At 33.4% G+C, this 23637-nt stretch overlaps 1 protein-coding gene across 1 annotated transcript in view; it reads left to right on the top strand.

Moving 5' to 3' along the window:
• WDPCP (WD repeat containing planar cell polarity effector) overlaps nucleotides 1-23637 on the top strand; it is a 375892-nt gene that overhangs the window by 99093 nt on the left and 253162 nt on the right. Inside the window, exons 2-6 of the mRNA XM_023512057.1 lie at nucleotides 4773-4859; nucleotides 10216-10263; nucleotides 11106-11150; nucleotides 12624-12694; nucleotides 12947-13006. Of these exons, the coding sequence (XP_023367825.1) occupies nucleotides 4799-4859; nucleotides 10216-10263; nucleotides 11106-11150; nucleotides 12624-12694; nucleotides 12947-13006 (285 nt within the window). The 5' untranslated portion in view covers nucleotides 4773-4798. The remainder of the gene's footprint in view (nucleotides 1-4772; nucleotides 4860-10215; nucleotides 10264-11105; nucleotides 11151-12623; nucleotides 12695-12946; nucleotides 13007-23637) is intronic.

Raw genomic sequence — 23637 nt, 5'->3', positions numbered from 1 at the left:
TTCTTTCATTCATTTCCCTCTGTACATTTAGTTTTTTCCTAATTCTGTGTAATGTGCCTTGGGTTTCATCATGCAGAAAGATGCACAAGAGCACTAAGTGGGACAACATTTCTCAGCTAATTTTGGCAGATGCCCCAACTACTTCAGTACCTTTTTAATCTCTGCCCACACCCTCTTCCCAAAATGCAGAATTCAGCATTCTTCTGAAATTCTTTTCTTCTCTCCTTCAAAACAACTATTTATGTACTAATACAGTATTTGAATAATACAAGCTCAGTCTTGACTACTTTCTCCAGGCAGATTTTTTAAAACAGGAAATTACCAGCATTCTTTTTAACTGGTGACACATTTGAGTAAGATTCAAGATGTTTAAAAGTTTTTAAAAAATCTGCATCTTTCAAAAAACCTGCATAGTGAATAAAGTGGCAAGACATCTTAAGGACTAAAAAGGATATTGATTTCGTCCCCCCCACCCTTGCCCATTTAGTTATTAATATAGATTTTTACATATTTATTTTATTTACTCTATTAATTCTCTTTGGTTTTATGTGATCTTCCTGGCAGATATTTGAAGTTCATTGTAAGAAATATGAATAATCCACATTTGACTATCTTTTGCCCCTCTTCTTAATCATACATATTTTGAGGAGTCTGCAGGAATTGTGACATGTGTTTATAAACAAGTCCAGTCATTTACTAATGAACATTAACTTTTCTTATCTGCCTGACCATCTGCTTGCTAAGCGTACTCCATCAACTGATTGTTGCTGCCATTTCTCCAGGTTATATAAACCACTCCTTGGTCACCATGTTAAGTTTTGCTGGATTCAGGTCCTGTTTTGTGTGGGTAAAACCATTGTCATGAGTAGCATCACTTCTACCCCACCCTTGCTACCACTTCTGTGGGGTCACAAAGAGAACCTTTATAAATTAGGAGGAGAATGTCTTTCTCTGCCTTTTGTTCTGTGCTTTTTAGTGGGAAACTAGAGCAGTGTTGTTTGCATATCAGAGCATTTTAAGAAATATCTTGTACATTTTTTAAAGTCCTCCCACACCCATTGGAACTAGATATGAATCCTTGGGTGCTGAGCTGGAAGACAAGTCCAGGTTATAGACTCCTCTACTTTTCTATTCTCAGAATTTCCTGGGTATCCAAATGGAGGATTAACAGCTTTACTCTTGGCATTTGAAGCTCTCTACAGAACTCATTTTGCTTTTCCCAAAACACCAAAATTTCTGATTAGTGTAGGGCTTTCAAACTTAGTAAAGATAAAGGGAGTGGACCTATTGGTTTTTCAAGTTAAAAGCATTTTTCTGCCTCTTAGAAATAATCAATGGAGATTATAAAGAAAACTATATTTCATTCTTCATTTCTGTTATCAGGAGGAAGTTTTGACAAATTATTATTGAACTGACTTAAACTGAAAGGCAGAATTTCATATGTTGTCCTCTTTTGATATGTAAGGAAATTAGCCCTTTAGTTTCAACTATACAATTTTATATTTAATTTGCATGATAAAAGATTTATGTAGCTACAAACAGCTAAACTTCAGCTTTGTTTCTGTGAAAATTGTTGTAAATTGGAATTATTGGTGTCTGACTAAACATAAATTATGGAATGAAATTTTTTTTTCTCTTATAGTCTATAAGTTAGTGAACTTTGATGCTCATTACAGAAAGAAGTACGTACCTGTTTCACCACTTTCTTCATTCCCAATGACATATTAGTCCATTTGTGTATTCTAATGTAAATACCTTTTCTTGTGTAGAAACTTTTCCAGATATGTATTTTTTCATAAATCACCTATTGTACATAGTGCTTATTCATATAAGGTTAGAGATTATGTTCATTACTTCTTTTAGTTTTTTCTATATAAATTTGCATATAATAAACATTATGTAGTAGCAGAAGCAGCAACAGCAGCAATGGTAAAATAATTGAGTAAATACATGCAAAATACATTCCTGATGTAGGTGGTTTATTGTGCCTATTATATAGCTGGGAGAATCTTAGAAATAGAGAAGTTAAGTAATTTGTCCAAGTTAGTTTGTAAGCTGAGAAGTCAGAATAAGAAAACAGGATATCAATATTCTAGAATCTACATATTGAATTAAGTAGATACAAAATACATACTTATTTAACTAATTAACAAATTGTTTTAAACAATTTCTCTAAATGAAACATTCTCTAAATGAAAAGTCTGAATTTACTTATCCTAATACAGTTAAATATTTTAGTTTTTAAAAATTCTAAGAGTCTCTAAGTGAAACATTCTCTAAATAAAATGTCTGAATTTACTTATCCTAATACAGTTAAGTATTTTAGTTTTTAAAAAATCTAAGGTGACAATTCTGCAATAAGCCTCATAAAACTAACTGAAAGTAATCCCAAAGAATGTGGAAACATTTTGGGTAGTGGTGGGCTCACTAGAGTCACTTCCAAAGTGATAACTCTGAAAGATAATACTCAATTGAATTGAAAAATTATTAACATGCTTAATATTCCCCTTTCTCTACTGCTTGCTGAAAATGAATTGCACCCTCTCTCCTAGTAATGCAGTCCACTAGCTCATCTAATCTGTACCTGTGTATGTGTCTATATAGTAGCAGCCAGAAGCCAGCATCTGCTTATAGCAGAGCAAATTTGGGGATCCAGGGGTACTTTGTTTCATCTCTTACTCTTGTATTTTAATGCAAAAAAGAGAGAATTCAGAGCAATCCAAAGTTTATGATTGGTATAACCTGTTTCTTTCTTACCCTTTCATCTTCATCTTTCCATCACTACCAACCATGCACCTTGACCTATTGCCATCCTTAGAACATCCTGTCCTTTTACTCAAACTGTCTAGGCTCATTCCTATGTCTTTATGTTTCCGTACAGTAAGAGTATTATAATTGTGAGCAGACTCTGGGGCTAGTGTGCATAGTTTCAAAGCTTATCACTTCTACTTGTTGGCTGTGGGATCTCTTTGTACTTCACTTTCCTCTTTATAAGAGTAATGATGATACTACCTCAGAGAGTAGCTATGAAGATTAAATAAGTTAATACAGGCTGGGTGTGGTGGTTCATGTTTATAATCTCAGCACTTGGGGAGGCCAAAGCTGAAGGATCGCTTGAGCCCTCTAAAGTTCAAGACCAGGTTGGGCAACACAGTGAGATCCCATCTCTACTGTGAAAAAATTAGCCATAGATGGTGGCGTGCATCTGTAGTGTTACCTACTCAAGTTGATGGGCCGAGAGGATTGCCTGAGCTTAGGAATTGAAGGTTGCAGTGAGCTCTAATCATACCACTGCATCATTCCAGTTATGGGGACAACAGAGGAAGACTTTGTTTCACCAAAAACAAACAAAAAAGAATACATAAAATGTTTAGAACAAGTATTTAGTATTTAGTCTAAGTGTTTAGTATTACCTGTTGTTATTGTCATAATTTTCTTTTTTATTATCATCATCATCATCTAACTGGTAAAATCCCATGCTTAATTTGAAGACCCATTAACATTTCACTACTTCTTTGTAGCTTTATCACAGCCCAGCTGTTCAGGCAGCATTGGGCTTCTCTTCTGTGCTGCTACATTTTTCACTCTGCCATTTCAATGCTTAGAACATTGTATCTTGTTAGTTGAACATGCATCTGTTTTTTGATGTTTGTAAGAGCCTTGAGGTCAAATGTAAATGTAAAGGAAGGGCAAGGAAGTTTGTACTATGTCAGAAGTTATTTTGGGTTATCACTCATATGGGAAGTGTCAGAAGTATTTTTATTCACTCCTAATGTTAAAGAAGCTGAGAGTTTTTTTCTCTATTGAAAGATGTGTTAAAATATTTTTTAAATTTTTTTGTTATTTAAAAGTTTGTTGGAAAGAATACTTATTTTATGTTTTTAATAAGTAAAATGTCCGTAGCTCAAGTTACTATATGCATTTCTGATATATATTATAGCATATATAACATAATACCATATGTATTCCAAAGTTATAAAAATTCCTTTCAAATATTTGTAAAATGTTAACTTTTTTCCTGATGCAGAATTGCCTTCTTCCAATCAGTCTAGGTTGATGAGGTTTTACTTGATTAAAAAAAAATTAATAGAGTCCTTCACTAGCCCCTTCTATAAAAATGGGAGGAAATACAAGAGGTATGTTTTTACTATCTTGGTTTTTTTAAAAATGCAGTTAGAATAGAATATCTGGATGTATCATAACATGCAGATTAACAAACTAATTTGAATGCTAATGTGGTTTCATACAGTTTACTTTTAAGCAATTGTGTTTCTTATAGTAATAACTGTATACCATTTACCTTGCAAATTCCACTTTAATTAGCCTTGTTTGTATGTGAGCTACAAATGTGGGAGATTATAAATATTGCTTTATATATTAAAAATGGACCACAAAATGTATTTGTCCTTAATAACTACCTAATAGACTTTTCTTTTCCTTAAAAATGAAACTTTAAAAAATGCTTAAATACTAAATAACTAAATATACTCAGAGCTTAACCAAACATATGCTATTGAAAACCTAAATACTAAATATATTCTTCTTACCACATTTCTCAATGTGATGACATACTAAATCCAGGAAAAGAAGTATATTTTTCCTTTTTCTAGAGTTTATTTCTGGATGGTTAACCAAGGATATATTAAAGTATATTTATTCTAATGGACTGTATCTCAAATATCAGTAGTGGCAAATGATTATTTTTAATGTTTGGTTTTTTTGGCAATACACAATAATTAATTGGCACCTCTTTTTAATTATTTTTTAAACAGAACATAGATTCCTGTTCTGCCATCAGATGTCTTTCTACTTGACTGAACTGCACCTGTGGTCTTTGAAGAATACCTTACACATTGGGGGTAAATGAGCTCTAGATTAATTTCAGTATTTTTCGAGTATGTTACAACATTATAAATAAGTACTAGCAAAAGTTAGAGCCTAGATTTTCCAGCTAGAGTTGTATTCTTTTCTTTGTTCTTAATGAAAAATTGGTTAATGGAAAAAATTGCTTTTAATTATTCTTATTTTTTTTCCAGCTTAGTTAGATTGTTAGCTTTGGAAAATAATTTTAATGATTCAGTATTTGTTTCCTCTTAAGATATACGCATGTTTAATTTTTTCCTGGGATTATTAACATAATAACAGATTTACATTCATAAATATTTACAGGCTAGCTAATGGTAAAGGCATTTCTATTTGATATTAAAATAACATTTCAAATATATAGCTCAGATGTGCTATTATTTTCATGTTCTTTATATTTCACATTTCTTGAGAGGGAATAACATAAGTGTGTTTTAACATTGCTTATTAACATTATAGGATAAGTGTATTTCATCAGGAAACATTTTTAAAAAAATTTTTCTTCTCTTATTATCCAAAGCAACAGTTATATTTAGGAGGGTACTATTATTTATAGATCTTCAGTATAATTACTAAGGAAATGGTTTACCTTCCAAAGTATTTCTTTATATCAAAATATATAGTTATAATGAATGTAATATTTTTATTATTTACTTAAAAATGTATAAGGACAGAACTTTCAGTTAAACAAAGAGGATTTGTTTCCTCTTAAAACTCTAAATGAGAGTAAATGAATTAAAATAAAGAGGGCATAAACCTACAAGGAATAAGAGAAAAGGACAATATTTGGAAGATAGAAGGAATGGAGGAATTAGCAGAGCTAAAATCTGTTTATCAGTTGCTTATAGAGGTGAATTTCAATGACAGCCACTTTGTATTATATCTCAAAGTTCTGGAAAGGAACAGAAATTTGAAGAGCCTTTTTTTTTTTTTTTGAGACAGAGTCTCACTGTGTCACCCTCGGTAGAGTGCTATGGCTTCACAGCTCACAGCAACCTCAGACTCTTGGGCTTATGTGATTCTCTTGCCTTGGCCTCCCAAGTGGCTGGGACTACAGGTGCCTGCCACAATGCCCAGCTATTTTTTCGTTGCAGTTGTCACTGTTGTTTAGCAGGCCCAGGTTGGGTTTGAACCCACCTGTTTCTGTGTATGTGGCTAGCACCCTAGCCACTGAGTTACAGGCGCTGAGTCAGAAGAACCATATATTAACAGAAGATGAGGATATGGCATGAGAGTAATAACAAAGAGAGTTGAAAATCTGCAAAAGAAGTTGTGGGACACCTTTTACGCTATGGAAATATTTAATTAGGGAGGCTCTAAACGTGGGGAAAACAGGGCCAGTGGAAGAACTGCTGAACTGAAAATAGGGATGAAATGGTAGACTAAATACTGGTGGGTGAGATCCTCTTACTCCCATTTGCTTCTAAGAATGTCATACTCATTTGTACACTTTCCAAGAAAAAAGGTACTTGATTCCTCTCTGAAGCAGCTAGTTGCATGGCCCCCAGTAGAAGACCTATTATTTACATTGAGTTTCCAGTCAGCTTTCTAGTGCTTGCTTCTAAATATGAACAGAAAGCTAAGGATCACCAGATATTTGAGGAATGTCTTAAACTAGAAAGAAAAAAAGAGAAACAAATTGGTGAAAGGATCTCTAAAGAAATAGAGATAATGTAGGAAGATGAAAAAAAGTGCAATGGAGACCTAAGCAAAGATCCTAAATCCATGAAGCAATAAACAAAACACAGAAGCTTCAAGAACCATATGAAAGTATACAGATCTCTTGGAAGTTATTATAAAAATATGTTGAGTAAAAAACTTCAAAACTCAAACGTAAAAGAAAAATTTCTCAGAAAATAGAAAAAAAAAATCCATGAAGGAAGTGAACTTATTTCATTGCTGGTGAGGATTTTTAATGGAAGTATTTTCTAGTCATAATTGCCTCTTTTACATCTTATTCCCTTATTTTCTTATATCTAGGTTTTGTGCTTCTTTGAGATCACCAATCTTTTAATATTTTGTTTCTCCTAGCCCATTGGGACCCTATTCTCTTATCTTTCTACCCAGCTTAGACCCTGTAGTTGGAAATCTGATCTATTCTATCTTGATTTCCTTTTACTCCTAGTTTTCTATTACATGCCCAGCAGACTCCTTCGCTGCCCCTCTCTCTGTCCTAGAGTTTTCTGTCCCTCCTTCTTCTATTCTGAGGCAGTGAATGGTTTTTCGAGAAGGATCCAGTACTGGTGCAAAGTGGTCCTGTTGGGAAGGTTATGGTCTTCAGCCCCCTGAGTCTTCAATAGGGCCTATCTTTTCTCTGTTAGGAACATTCTTCTCTTTGAGTCTGTATGAAACCCTGCTTCTTCTTTAAGGCTCAGCTTTAATAAGTCACTTCATAAGCCTTCCCTGTCATCTAGACACAGTTAGTAATGTTCTCCTTATGTTTGACATTTAAAAGTATTTTTTAAATTTTTGAAATAATCACAAACTTAACAGAAAAATTGTCAGTACAGAGAATTTATTTTTCTTGAACAATTTGAGAGTAAGCTGTAACTTGATGCCTTATGAACCCCAAATGCATTAGTTTTTATTTTCTACAAAAAAGATTTTGTCCTGCATCACCATTATATAGTCACAAAATCAGGAAATTAGCAATGATGGACTTCAGTCTAAATTGACTCATTCATCAGATGTCCTATTTTAGTAGAGGGATTTGTTCATAGTCATGTTGTATTTAGTTGTCATTTCTTTTTAGTCCTTCGTTCAGGAACAGATCCTTCATACTTTTTTTTTTTTTTAACTTCCATTGCCTTAACATTTTAGACCAGTTATTATGTAGGATGTTCCTAAATTTATTTGTATTTGAAATTTCCTCACAATTAGATTCAGGTTACGCGTGTGTGATGGGAATATCCCAGAAGTGGTACTGTGTTCTCAGTGTATTCTATCAGGTGATTCACATTTTGAATGTCCCTTTTCTGATGGTTTTTGTGATTACTTGATTGAGATGGTGTCTGCTAGGCTCCTCTACTACAAAGTTACTTTCTCCTTTGTGATTAATAAGTGTTTTATAAGAGGTATCTTGAAATTATGTAAACTTTATTTTCTGTTTATTTTATCTCCATGGACTCAAATTTCTTATTTTATTCAGTTATTATAATCTGTTACTATAATTATTTTGATGTTTAAGTTGTCCCTGATGTTGCCAGAAGGACCCTCTTCAAGCTGGTTCTGTGTCTTTTTGACATGTCTCTGTCAACATTTGAGCACTTGCATTCTTTTTGACAGAACAGATATTTCAGGATTATCTTATGCTTTCCTTTCCACAGCCTTGGAATCAGCCACTTCTCTAAGGAGCTTGGTTCCTTTTAGAGGAGAAGGGTGTCTAGAAGCTAAGTTGTATTTCACATGTACTTATCGCTATTGAAGTATTTCTGTTCCTAGGCCCTCTGTGGACAGAACTTAAGGAATATATGTATATATGAATGTATGTATGTATGTGTGTATATACACATATTCATATTTGTTTAGAGATAGGATCTTGCTGTGTTACCTGGGCTTGTCTTAAATGCTTAGGCTCAGGCAATCCTCCTGCTTCAGTCTTCTGAGTAACTGGGGTTATAAGTGTGAGCTATCACAGCTGGCTCCATATTCACTCATGTTTACTTCTGCTGTCATTTCTCTATCTATCTCTATATATCGAAACTGTTAAGTTCTTGCTAGTACTTCAGTCTGCCACCACAAGGTTCAGTTAATGTACCCGTGGCCGCTCCACCCTCCATGGATATCCTTCTCACCTTGTGTGAGTTTTGACACTCCATGTTGATGTCTATGCAAATGTCCTCTTAAGCTTACTCAGCTTCTAATAACCCATAATCAGGCCATAGCCCTGTGAGAATTTCCTTACTCTGCTAGGGTTCTAACATACCAGCCAGATGTAGACTTCTCTGGTGAATCTCTTACCTCACTGAGCTCTGGAAACTTGTAGGGCAGTTCTCCTTAGCTGGATGCCTTCCTTATCTTGCTTGGGTTTTGACAATTCTGCTCTGACTAGATGATTCAGGGTCCTTTAAGATCTTCATGGTTTTATTTCAGAGTTGCAGCACATATTTGAATGCATGGAATGATGGGCATAATTATAGGATGGAGTATTTTAATAGAGAATATTGCCAGTGTATGTAATGCCTGTGGTTCTTAGATTAAAAAATATATATTTTATTGAAGTATAACATACATAGATTATAAGAGTATGTTGTGAATTATCAGAAGGTGAACGCACCCATAAAATCACCACCCAGGTCAAGAAATCTAATATTACCAGTGCCCATGATGTACAACTCATGACTTTTCTCAATCCTTACTGGTTGTTTTCAATCTAACTGGTAGCAGTAAACGGAATTCTTTATATGTCTCAACTAATAGCATGATGAATAAAATAAACACACATGATTGACTATTTTGAAAAACTGTATTTGAAAAGTAAATTATAGCAGTAATACATTTTTTTTGAAGTTTTATTCAGTTTGAGAAAGTTTGGAGCAGTCAGTCACTAGGGGGCAGCCTGTACTGCTTCTTCTTTCATAACAGTTGTGTACTCCTAATGTTAGTAACAGAATTATTTTGCATGAAGAAAACAAATGTTCCTTCAGTGAAAGAAATATTTCATTCTTCACAAATATGAAGAAAAAAGGACAAAATTATTTTGTTCTCTTGTATTTAAATAGCAAGAACAGATTCTTTGGTTAAATGAATTTTAACATCTGGAAGTGTAGCTTTGCTTCTTAGGTAGCCCAGCAGAGTGTCTAGATTTAAATGGGTTTAGAAGGCTTTTTGAATTTAAACAAGTTTCAGATAATAATTTATCCATACCTTTCTCTAATCCTCCCTTTCTTTCCTGCAGATTTCCCTCAAATGGGAAATAGATTCTTGAGCTAAATTGGAGAAAAGAAAGCCACAGCTTGGAATCCAACAGTTAGGGCATTTTCTTCCATCCACTGATTTCATTTGGCATTAGTTAGTGGCAGTTCCTTTTGGTAGCGCCCTGTGAAAAATATCAGAGGAAGTGTGAAAGAGAAAATTTGGTCTTTCTTGATTTCAGTTCTTTACTAATCTTTTCCTCATGCCATTCTAGTTTTGTATAAATCTTTTCTCATTAGATTGATAAACTTTCCAGTTTTTGCATATCCCTAGAATAGATGAACCCATCTCCAGATGCTTTTGAGCCATTTTACTTCTAGTAACATAAGGAGACTGTGTCTGCTGTTCTCCTCCCCCCTTCTCCCTGTATAGCATGGTTTGGCTTCTTATTCTCTGGGACTTGTTATATAATTTAATGTTATTTCTTCATTTCTATAGATAGAGACATTGGGATCTACCAGTATTATGACAAGAAAGATACACCAGGTAAAGTACCTATTATACTAAACTAATTTTTATAAACTAAATATTCTAAACTGTGAAATACTGACCATTATTAACTGTTTTTATGAGTTTTCGATAAATTCCAGAATTTATCTAAAAGTCACTTTAGTGTTTTATAAAAATGCTGAGGTTGATACCTATCTATTCTATATAAAGTAAAGTAATATTGAGAAAATGCTGTAGAAGAACATGAAAATTCTCCTTTTACTGCTGATCAGGCTGATAACAGGACAGTCTAGTCACGTTTATTTATCAGTGTCCCAGTAGAGGGCATTGTTAATGCATGGGTCCCCCTGATGCTGGCCTCCCGGATCCTCACCTGATATCTGAAATAGGCATTTCTGAGTGAATGATCAATTTTCTTTATCTGATTAATCCTGTTAATCCCAGAAGTTTTATGATGGGCCAAAAGGTCTCTCTAGCTAGAGTTACTTCCTGTTTTGGTCTCTGTTGAAGTGGGCTTGTGTGAGTATCCTGTGTGCTTAGCTTGGTAGTTAATAGGATGACTTCATGGTTCTGATGATAGACAGAAGCAACTTTTATTCTGGGCTTGGTTGCAGTTCCCTTCCCTATCTGATGAGATTGGAGGCTCAGGATATTGGCCTACCTGTTGTGCCTTTTCACTGCAAATTTTAAAAAAATCTCTATGAAAGGAAAACATCTTAATTATGGCATTTTTTAAACTGTCCTTTAAAGAGTTTAGCATAGTTTATTAACTTCAATAATGTATATAATAGTCATATATAATATTAAAAATATGTATTATAATAAAAATAAATTACTGTTTTTTTCTTCTTTCTTTCTCTCCTCTGCCGTTATACCAGCAACAGAACATGGTAACGTAGAAGAGAAACAGAAGCTGGCAGAGTGTAAGCTTACTTTATATAATCTCGGAATTATTATAAAACTGTAAAATATTCATTATGCACAAATAAGAAAAATTATTCCCTCTAAATTTCTTAAAATTACAGATTCTCATTATTTAGGTACATAAACATGTAAGAATTATATTTGTTGAGCCTTTGTAATTTCCAATTTTGATAAGGTCTCTGCTTATATAAAGACAAACTTTCTTCATGAACTATATAGATATTATTTAATATATTTGAAATAAGTGTACCACTCTTAATTTATTATAGTCACATTTAATTATTCATACTTTGTCTTTGTTTTACTCATTTAAAAAAATAAGATTTGTATTATCAGTGTTAGCATTTTATTCAGTCTCATCTTTTCGGTTGTCAAGTACTGTTACATATATAATATAGCTACAATGTGCTATGGTTTTATTATTGAAAATTAAATAAAATTTATTATTTGATTTAGACTACAGCTGGAACCAAAAATCTCACTTGTTTTCTTGTTTTAAATTGTTGAACTGATATTTAATTTTTAAAAATACTGTATTAGTAGCTACAACACAGATTTTAAAACTTTTACATATGCTCTGCACATCAAAATTATGTTTATAAAACTAAATTAACTTGCTGAAATACGATGTATAATGATTCTACTCTCAAATTTAAATATCTGTATATACTGTCTATCTTATATATATGCATACACATATATACAAATATAAATATAATGCTTTAGAATTATTAATTAGAAGAATCCAAAGATGAATTTCTTTTTATGATAAAGTAGATTTGAATTTAACATTTTGTTAATTCTTTTAAACAGAACTATTTTTAGTTTGTTTTAGGCTAACATTGTGACTCTACTAAATAATTTGTCTTTTTAAAAATTTATTTAAAACAAAACAAAGTCTTATCACTATTGAATTGTGGTATAGATTTTAGAAAAGACTTTTAAATTAAAAAGAGCACTATTAGTGCCTAATTTTTAAAACTTAGCTTTCCCTTAGTTTTAAAAATGCCTAATTTTAATTTCATTTTCTATATATCATTTTTGTATTGCATTTCTTTCTCACTTTATTCATTTACTCACAGGAATTTTTAGATCTGAGTATGCTGTTTGCAGAATTCAAAATTTCTTTTGATTGAACATTTAATTATTTATATGAAAAAGTTACTTCACTGGTAAAGAGTGGGCCATTTACCATTAAATACTAGATTCACAGGCCTAGCAACCTTTCCCAGGGATTCTGTAAGACTTATTGGTTGTCATCATAAAATTATGATTAGGGAGATTGTTTTGTGGTAAAAATCCTGTTCCAATGACAAAGCCTTTCAAAAGGCTGTCATTTGATGATAGAAATGAAGCCCACTTCCTCTCAATTATGGGGGTGTTTTATTTTAATCTTCCTAAGGCACACTGCTAAGCAGAGTTTCCTTTTTAAATCTTGTTTAACTAACTGTAGTACATGTTTTATTTGCCAGCACGAGATTATCCTTGGACGCTTAAAAACAGACGCCCAGAAAAACTCCGAGACTCACTCAAAGAGTTGGAGGTATCTTTTAAAAAGTTTCAAAAATGGCAACAAACAAATCTGTTTTAAAACATCTTTCAACAGCTTTAATTTTCATAAAGGATCAGCTCTCATGGTGATGATAGCTTTGCTTTTGTCCAGTGAGGAGTTCCAAAACAGTTGCATCTTTGTGTGGCATGTTGATCTTTTTTTGCTTGCAAATCAGAAGCACTTTAACTGATAATGACAATATATGTAACCAACTGCACTCTCTCTTTTTCTGTTGTACTTCAGGAGCTGATGGAAAACAGTCAGTGTGTGCTGAGCAAATGGAAGAACAAATATGTCTGTCAGGTAAAATGATTTGAGAAGCTTTTGAGGGTTTATAACCAATGGAGCTGAAAACTATGTAGTAATTGCTATTGTGTATTATGGTAGGAAATGCACAGAAACTTCTTAGGAGTGGATATTTCATAGTTTGAATTCTAGGTATTCTAAAGCTAAAACTAGACAGATTGACACAGGCCATCAGGCTCATTAATCAATAGTAATCAGTGTAGTTGTACTAACATAAACACTAATAAAAATCTTTTCATATTGTATTTTTTGTTTGGATCTGTTTTATTAAATGTTTACTTGCATAGACTTAATGATATTTTTGAATAAAAGATCACAGGACAAAAGCTTTTGGGCATACTACTCTTGTGTTTTTTTTAAATATCATGCTTATGGAAAACAACAAGCAGGCTAGAGTTAGACCTAACATAACAAGACATTTGTCTTTACCTTTTGAACTCTCTAAGTTGTACTGTTTACTGTGGTAGCCACTAGTCATATGTGGCTATTTGAATAATTAAACAAAATTAAAATTTAGTTCCTTAGTTGCACTACCCATATTTTAAGTACTCAGTAACCACATGTTATCACATTGGACAATGCAGATAGAGAAGATTTCCATCTCAAAAAGTTTTATTGCACAGTACTGTTAGAACCTTTACAAAGTGATCTAAATATTGAGTGATGCTAGAGTCAGAACATAACCAGGACATAAATGCCTTAGCTTTGCTGATAGGCTTTTAAAATACCCCTTGTTGAGAAAAATTTTATATGCTTGTGATAAAAAGAATAATTGTTAGTCATTCATGGATTTAAAGTTGCATTAGTATTACTAATAATTATAACTGGTTTATGGAATCAAATATTTTGTGTCAATTTAAATTCTTATTTACAGTGTGGTTTATATCAAACCATTCTTATTTGTAATTTAGCTGCATAGTTCTGTTCATGATATACAACATCAAATTTGTCATAATTATAAACAGATTTATAATTACCATTTGAATATAGACTATTATTTTAGTGGATCCTGGTTTTTCCCCATTTTTTATCTAAACTAGTCTACCTTTACTAATGGAGGTATTATTATGTTACCTCCTCAACTAGCATATATTGTTATCTTTCAGAGACTGTTTATAAGGCTGAATTAATATTTTTAGAGACAAAATACTTCTTAAATTTGCCTTAGAATACTATGAAAAAGGATGAGATTTTAAAAAATTATAGCTTGTTTGAATAATGGTAAGTTTTAAATCAAACTTTAAAACTTGAGTACAAAATATGTTTCAGAAATTTTCAAACTTAGTACAACTCAAACTTGTAGTTCTTAATGCTATTACTCACCTTAAAAATAGGCTGAAAATTATTTGACTGGAGGGCAAGCCTGCCACCTATAGTGAGAGGTGTATCTCATGGCCTCCGCCCTTACCCATTACACAGGGTAAGTTGGAACATGTTGGCATCTTAAAATATGCAGTGTAGCATCCCGATAGTCCTTTTTAGATAGATTTTATTGCATTTTAATGTAATAGTGTGTGTGTGTGTCTGAGGTAGGGAGGGGCATTTGGAGAAGGATGCTCCTCACTATTGAGTTAATTCAACACATTAAAACAATTTTCATGATAGAATATGTATATATAACAACTTTTGTAATTTACAGCAATCTAATAATAATACCAGTTAATTAGGCTGGTGCACCAATGAGTCTGCTTTTAATATTTTCAATAGGACTTAGCTCTTTTATGTTTTGTCATATTTTGTACTTTATTTCTGTGATGAATAAGATTTTTTTTAAGTAGACATTTTGCTCTTAACACATTCTTTTTTAAAATTTCAGATTTATGTGAGGGCACAAACCATTAGGCTATATAATTTAAGCATGTAAAGTTGAAGTTGTAGCTATGTTCTGCTCCCAGGAGTGTGCCATATATCCATGCCTGTACCTGCTGGGTGAGAATTTACTGAACCCCTTGCCCCCATCTTGAATATTATTGAGTTTTTCTCTTGTGTGGATTGGTATTCAGTATGTGTGATGCTTGTTTTTCCAATTTTGTAATACTTAAGAGTGTTCTCCAAATCTACCCTGGTTGTTACAAAGTATGCAAAATCTCCATCTTTTTTATGGCTTAAAAGTTTTCCATGGTATACATATACTATAGTTTATTAATCCTTTCATGTGTGATAGGGGCTTGGGTTGTTTCTAAATCTTTGTAATTGTGAACTGAGCTGCTATGAACATTCTAGTACAAATGTCCTTGTGGTAAAATGACTTTTTTTCATTTGGGTAAATGCCTCGTAGTGGGATTGCAGGGTCAAATGGTAGGTCTACTTTTAGTTCTTTGAAGAATCTCCATACTTCTTTCCAAAAAGACTGTACTAGTTTGTAGTCCCACCAACAGTGCATGAGTGGTCCTTCTCTTTGTACCCATGCCAACAATTGTTGCTTTGGGACCTTGTGAGGTGGGCCATTCTCACTGGGGTTAGGTACTATCTCAGAGTGGTTTTGATTTGCATTTCTGTGATAATTAGGCATGATAAGCATTTTTTCATGTGTTTATTGGCTATTCTTCTGTCCTTATGAGAGAAATTTCTATTCATATCTCTTGTCCAGTTTTTAATGGGGTTGTTTGCTCTTTATCTTGTTGATACACTTACTAGATTCTAGATCTGTTAGATTCACAGCATGCAAAATATCTTCTCCCATTTGGAAGGTTCTCTTTTTGCTTTGTGGATTGTGTCTTTAGCTGTGCAAAACCTTTTAAAGTTGATCAGATCTCATTTATTTATTTTTGTTGCTGTTGCAATTCTCAGTGGGGTCTTCTGGTCTTCTTCCTAGCATATTCTCGATGTGATATATTTTAACAAGATAATTTCATCTCCACCCTGCCCACCAGTTCAGTTTAGGTCCCATATCTGTAGAGCTTTAGAGAGACCTACTAAAATTATCCATCTACTTCTTCAGTTTCTAAATAGGAATCTTAGTTAGGTCTTGTAAAATGTGTGTGTGTTCTATTCTAAAAGAGCTTTAATATCACAATAAATTAAAATTGTTATACTCAAGATAAATTTTTAGCTTAAGGAAAGGATCCATTTAACTTTTTTATTAAATTTCTGTTAAATTTTACTTGGTTATAAAATAAGTAAACCATCTCAACAGGCTCCCCTAAAGTCCTCTTTTTGTGCACATGTCCAGTATGGTGATTCCAACCAAAGGTAACACATTTTATTGGTGATTCCCTCATATGTTAGCCCTAAAATGGCAGTAGCTGATCACAGCATAAGATTCTAGAACTCCTAGAAAAGGAGTGAAAAAAATTGCTCACCATCTTGGTGCTAACACATTTGTACTCACTGTCTTTTAATTTGGCTACGTCTCTTCTAATGTAAATGTTTGACCCCAAGAAATGGTAAATTTAGGATTTGTAAATTTATTTTAATTGTTGTCTTTTTGCAGTCCTGTTTCTTCTAAAAGTCCAATTGTTTAGAAATGAATGAATCATTTCAACAACATAAAGGATTTCAGAGGATGCATTCTGAGCTTGGATCTTTCCCTGTGTCTAATGAGGATTTATAGGTTGTCACTATTACCAAAACTTAATTAATATTGTCAGTTTAATGACCTGTCAATTGTACCATTTAAAAACATAATTTCCATCACTTACAACTTCAGAACAGTTTACAAATCAAGACTTACATATATATTAATATATGTTGAGGATAAAAATTATGTTTTCAGGCTAATTTTTCAGACTATACTTATTACTAGTTTAAGATGTATTAAAACAGTGGTTCCTAATCAGGAAGATTCTGAACCTTCCTAATGCCACAATGTATTTTCATTATTAAAAAGGGGTTGCAGCCCACAGGTTGAAAACTGCTGTATTAAAAAGTTGGACATAGATAAAAGTTATGTTTTCATGGTTCAGTGCTTGTAGCTCAGTGAGTAGGGTGCCAGCCACATACACTGAGACTGGCGGGTTCAAGCCCAGCCTGGTCCTGCTAAATAACAATGACAACTGCAACCAAAAAAATAGCCAGGCATTGTGGTGGGCATCTGTGGTCTCAGTTGCTTGGGAGGCTGAGGCTAGAAAATCACTTAAGCCCAAGAGTTTGAGGTTGCTATGAGCTATAATGCCACAGCACTCTACCCAGGGCAACAGCTTGAGATTCTGTCTCAAAAAAAAAAAAAAATTGTGTTTTCAGGCTAATATTTTAGACTATGCCTATTACTAGTTTAAGATGTATTAAAAGGTATGACATAGAATTTTAGTTCTACCCACTATTAGATATATTTCTCACTTTTATTTTTTTGTCTCCTAAAATCACTTCATGAAAGAAGGTATTTACTGTCTCATTTTGAATTTCTTAAACCATTATACAAACTTTCCTTAGAGAATAATAGTTTCATAATTAAAACACTATAAATGCATCACTGTGATGGGATTTTTTTAAGGGCTATGAAGTATTGTGCTTTAAGTCACATTCATGTTTGTAGATTTACATTATTAGTTTAAAACAATATTATCATTAAGCATAAATGTAACCTTACATGTTGATCTTAGATTAAATTATTTGAATTATGTATGTAAATTTTACTATAAAAGGGTATAATATATTACCCTGTAGTCTGGATTCTGTCTATAACAATTCTACATTTTCAGGTACAATCTTAAAATGTCACAAAAGTTAGTTTCCTTTTTCTAATTCCTGTAATGAATTATTTGACAGGCTGTACAAGAGTAAATAATTTTCCAAGCCTGTCACCTCATGGAACTCATTTGATCGCAACTTCCTTAATTGTAGAACCTGATCTTTCTTTTTATAAAATTGTGTGAAAATTAATTTGATTTCCTAATAAAATAATAATAGATAACTGTGGTTTTAAGTTATGAGTACCTATCACACCATATTAATTGACTGAAAACATTGTGCAAACTGTCGGAGTCACTAAGGAAGTATAAATTATGGGCTGAGACCAAAGTATAACCTTGTCAAGGAAAATAGACACATAAAAATCACTACGACACTGATGAGTGCTAAGTTGTATGACAGTGAGTAAAAAGATAATACTAAGATAATAGAAGTTTAGAGAAAGCATAATTTAAATAAAAAAAATTTGTAAAGAATTTAGAACTTTACTTAGACATAAAAGGACACATAAAATTTGGTTATGATGAAAGCAAAGGCTTCTAGAAAAAAGGAATTAATTGAGAATTAAATGGGGTACCTACAAGGCAGTAAAGAGGTGGGCCTACGTGGAAAGAAATGGTTCATGTTGGAGAACAAAGTAATAAGCTTGAAAGGCAACTTGGAACTTTCTTGTCAGGGACTTTGAATATTACATTAAAGTATTGATACATTGCCCTGTAACAGTTTTACATCAAGGTAGAACCATGAAAATTAGACTTATGGAGGTCTTATAGAAGGATTAGCCTGGCAGAATAAAATGCAAGAATCAGAGGGTGTGAAATTATTTCAAATGTTAAATGCAGTGAGGCTAAGGTACAGAGAGTTTTGAAAGCCAGAAAACAAATTTAGAAATGCTAGGTAAAAATTTTAGTTTTGACCTATTACATGTGAAGCAACCAGAGATAAGCAAATGATTATATTATTGGAAATATGAAATTAGTATGGGATTGGAGTGAAAGGTTAGAGCTGAAAATTTGAGAGCAGACATCTAAAGAGGTGATATTAAAACTATGTAAGTGGGTGGTGAAGTTCTTATCTTGGGATAAGAACTAAGAGCCAAGGATCTTCTTGTTCAGGAGAAAAGAGGAAAATTAAGCCAGCAAAAGAAACAGCAATTAGGGTGATGAAACTCTATAGAAAAATTTGTTGCCCTAAAAATTAGAAGGTTTAGAAGTCAAAAGGCCTGACAAAAGGCTAAAGCATATTTTGTTTCCTGTTTTAATATTTAACTATTTAGAAGTCTCCATATTATTATTAAATTGCCTGTCAACGGGCACTTATTGAGGCTCAGCACGAGGTGCTGTATTTGAAATGCCCATGTAAAAGCCAGGTGGAAAAGTTAAACAGATAGCCAATTCTAGGAGCTTATAGTTCTGAAAAAGGTTTGGACAAAAGATCTAAACCTAGAGGCAGCCATATAGGTGTTATTAAAGGGAGGAGATGGGTGAGGAATACCAAGGGAGAGTGTAGGTAGAGAAATAGAGGAGGCTGAAGGGCTGAGCTTTTTCTAATTTTGAGTTTGGGGGAATGGAGAAAGGAGGTGACAGAGAAAACAGACTGAAAAAGAGCACATTGAAAGGAGCATGGTGTCCTGGGAGTCAGGTTTCAAGAATAAAGTCTAGTGTTACTGATAGGAAGATACTGGAGATTGATCACAGGATGGAGTAGCATGCAAGTCAGTGGTTACCTGGATAAAAGTAGTTTCAGTGGATGGTGGTAGCAGAAAACTTATTGTAAAGTATTTAAGAGAAAATGGGAGGAGAGAAATTAGGGGTTTGCAACATAACTAATGGTTAATGTCATAAAGGAAAGTAGAGATACAGGGCAGGAACTTGAGGGAGAGGTAGAATCAAGGGAAATTTCAATTTTTTCTTTTTCAGATGGGAAAAATAACATGTTGGTATACTAATGGTTAGAAATATAGAAAAACAATGCAGGGGAAGGGGCAAATTAATTACTGAAGATGTAGGTCTTCCCTAAAAAAGGAAAAAGAAAAAAATTGAAACATACCTACTAAAGGGAAGTGAGAAGGAAGAGTAGGTGCTTGATACCTGATGATACCATGGAACTGCTTTATCAGCCATGGACTGCTGGACTCCATATTCCTTGGTAGGTGAGAAAAACAAATCCTATTCAGTTAAATAATGAGTTTTCAGGTTTCGTTACATACACAAGAATGCATTTCTAACTAACACAGCATATTATTTAGAACTGTGGGGGCAGAAACAGAAGGAACTGCTGAGTTGAAAATAGTTATCTTTCAGAGTAGGATGAGAGGCTGTAAGGCATCAAACAGCTGTTTTAATCCCAAGTTTTCTTTGACATTTTAACTATTTATATATGCATTTCTTTATTTGAAATCCTTTTTAAACACGCCCATTGGCAGTTTGGGTCTTCTAAGAAGCAGATGCCAATATGGTACTAGCCATATGAAAGATTTATAGAGGAGACATGAAAGATACTGGGGAGGGGGGCAGCAGTAGGTGGGAAGAGATTTTCAACTATGATGCTGGTCTGGAATGTGTGAAGGAAGAGGGAAGAAAGGACGATTGGGTAGAAAGAGCCACAAACTGCTGCATGGTACTGAGAAAGTTTCAGCCTGGCCAAATATTGCTTGTTAGAGGAGTCCTCTGTTGGACAGGTTTGGGCTAGCCCTTATCTCCACCATGCTCATTGGTTGGCTGGTAGCACCCAGGGCAGGGCATGTGCAGTATTTTCTCAGTCAACTGTTGTTCCTAGCCTCTGTTTCTCTAGGAGTTTTGAGTGGTACATGTTCGTGGCCATCACACTGGCAAAGATGTATATTAAAATAAAGAATATGTTCCTCATATATGAGGAATCTAAATGCTCTGCTAGTGAGTTGAATATCATGCCCTAATAATTATTCTTTCTTAGGTAAAAAATTCATTCCTTTCCAGGAAAAATAGAAAATTTACATTGTACTTAAGATTTTGACTACTTCAACCTAAAATTTCATGACCTATGATAATCTTTGGGTACATTAATTGTTTATACTTAAGGATATGATAAAATATCAACCTAGTTTTAGAACATGGTTATGACACAAAGAAAGCTTGGTTTTCCTTATAATAATTTATATTTTTGTATCATCAATCAGCATTTTCTTCCTATTCTCTTTATAAATGATTCTTTCATCTCTCTTACTATTTCCACTTTAAAATATTTCTTTAAAGAAACCGTAATTTCCTGGCTTCCCCTTGGCATTTGCGTCTAATAACATTTTGGAAGCCTTAAAGTATTTTTCTACAAGGGAACCCAGTTCAGTACTATGAGTTTCCCTCAGATACTCAGTTACAGTTAATAGTAAATATGTATAAAGTTAAATGAGTTCTTAATCTATATAATCTAGTTCCTCTTTTGTTGTTTTTCACATGTATTTTACAAAGAGAAACACATACCAAACATTTATCTAGTTTTTAAATAGAGGGCAAAGTTGTACTTTTATAGCCAAAGAATGATAAGACTTAATATATTTGAATATTTGGGCTGATTTTTTTTGTATAAAAGCTTAAAAATATGACTCATTTTAAATTTATAACTTTCTTTTAGATGCACAGGTTAGAATGTGACAGAAACGTTATCTATAAACTAAGCATCAAAAGTTGGGTGTGGGAACTCAGTAACTTTAGATTCGTGATACTTGAATATTTTATATATATACCAGTATAACTGGTAAAGAAAACACATTGAGTACTTTCGTCGAATTGTAATTTATGCCTCTTTGTTTTTTGAATAGTTTCTTTAGAACAAAACTATTACATTAGCAAAGTACTTAACAAGTGATTGTGAAATGAAAAGCAGTTATAACTATACTTTTCATAAAATACTATTATATATAAAGTGTTTACAGTGGCTCTTCATGTGAAGTACCTATCATTTAGTAGTCTCATTGGTCTAGATAGAATCCAAAGTTGAATTGTGAGGCCCTGCTAAACATATAAATTGCCCTATTTTTGTATCCATCCTCTGCCATAATAGAACAGTCAGGCCCTCATTTTATCTGAGGTTAAGCCTTCTGCCTAGACCTAAAGTTCCCAAACTGTGCACTGAGGCACCCTGGGTACTGCAGTGAATTCACAGTAGTGCCATAAGATATTTAAAAATCTCAAGGAAAATAAGAGACTTCTGTTAATTGCTATATGAACAACTACCTCTAGGTAGTTCAGAGCTTTAACATTAGATCAAACTCAGTTCCTTTTGGGAAACCTGTATGAAGCTGGGTTTGGGGGGATTGCTGTGATAAAAAGCAACTACCACATAATAATTAACGTAGAATAGGAATGAGAGTGAGGGTATCTAATCTGATTCCAAAGTTTGAATGGTTGTGTGGTGCCCAACTTTTATTAGTCCATACATCCTGTTAGTAAGTAATGGTAATTATTTAGGAATGAAATAAAATCTTTTTCTTTCAGTCTATACATTATGATTTTTTTTTTTTGAGACAGAGTCTCACTTTGTCACCCTCAGTAGAGTGCTGTGGTATCATAGCTTACAGCAACCTCAAACTCCTGGGTTCAAGCCATTCTCTTGCTTTAGCCTCCTTAGTAACAGGACTACATGTGCCTGCCACAATGCCTGGCTAAGTTTTGGTTATAGTTGTCATTGTTGTTGAAACTCTTTTTCTAGAATCCCTTTAGAGCTGTTGTATGGTACACAAAAGCACACAACAATAATGAATGCCACTTAGCAAGACACTGCCACATGCTGACATGAACACAGCTGTGAGACACTGATATACTAAGTGTATGACATCTTGTGGAGTTATTTGTACAGTGCTGCCAATGTACATGATGGCAATTTCATGAACTTAATTGCTGGACCTTGTATGATGACATCTCTGCTAGTTGTTCTAGAAAAAGTGTTCCAAATTTACTTTGAAGGGTGGACTAGGTGCTAGTGTTAGTGCAGATCTTTCCACGAGGAGTACTTTGAAGGGAACTATGGTAATTGATATTCAGCAATGAGGTATGTAGCACTTTTTCTTGGTTGAGTTCATAAACTTAATTGTCAGACCTTCACATACACACATTTTTTTCAAATAAATGGAATCATAGTTCTGTAACTTTCTTTATATAGCAATGTATAACACTTCTGTCAGTGATCTACATCTACCTCCTTATTTTTAATAGGTGCATAGTAACCCATAGTTTAGACATGCCATACTTAAAAATTGTTATGGATCATCCTTTTAGTAAATATGGAAACTGGACACAAGTGAATAGTGAATAATCAAGGAAATGTATCAAGAATAAGATTATGTTGAAATTTTTTAGTAAGTTAAATTTCAGAGGAGAGGAACTCATCTCAGATTCTTGTTTGATCCTTTTAGTATGGAACCACTCTTAGTACAGTTTCAGTGTTCTTTCTTTTCAGAAACATTTATGTGGCATCTCTTTAAAACCATAAAATATGAAATATAGCATGATTCCTCCTGCTTTGTTTTTATTTCTGAGTAATGGCTGTTCGAGGTTTTTTCTGATTCCATATAAAATGAAGTCTTATTTTTTCAAGATCTTTAAAGCATGACAATGGAGCTTTAATAGGGATTGCATTAAAATTATATATTGCTTTGGGTAGTATGGACATTTTCGATAGTGATCAAAACAAGCATGGTACTGGCACAAAAACAGAGAGGTAGCTGTATGGAACAGAATAGAGAACCAAGAGATGAACCCAGCTGCTTACCATTATATGATCTTTGACAAGCCAATTAAAAACATTAAGTGGGGAAAAGATTCCCCATTTAACAAATGGTGGTAGGCAAACTGGCTGGCGACCTGCAGAAGACTGAAACTGAATCCACACCTTTCACCCCTAACTAAGATAGACTCTCACTGGATTAAAGATTTAAACTTAAGACATGAAACTATAAAAATAATAGAAGAAAGTGTAGGGAAAACACTTGAAGAAATTGTCCTGGGCGAAAATTTTATGAGGAG

The sequence above is a fragment of the Otolemur garnettii genome, unplaced genomic scaffold, assembly GCF_000181295.1.
Source record: "Otolemur garnettii isolate 467f Iridium unplaced genomic scaffold, OtoGar3 scaffold00024, whole genome shotgun sequence".
Taxonomy (NCBI): Eukaryota; Metazoa; Chordata; class Mammalia; order Primates; family Galagidae; genus Otolemur; species Otolemur garnettii.
This window is presented reverse-complemented; position numbering and strand designations above follow the sequence as displayed.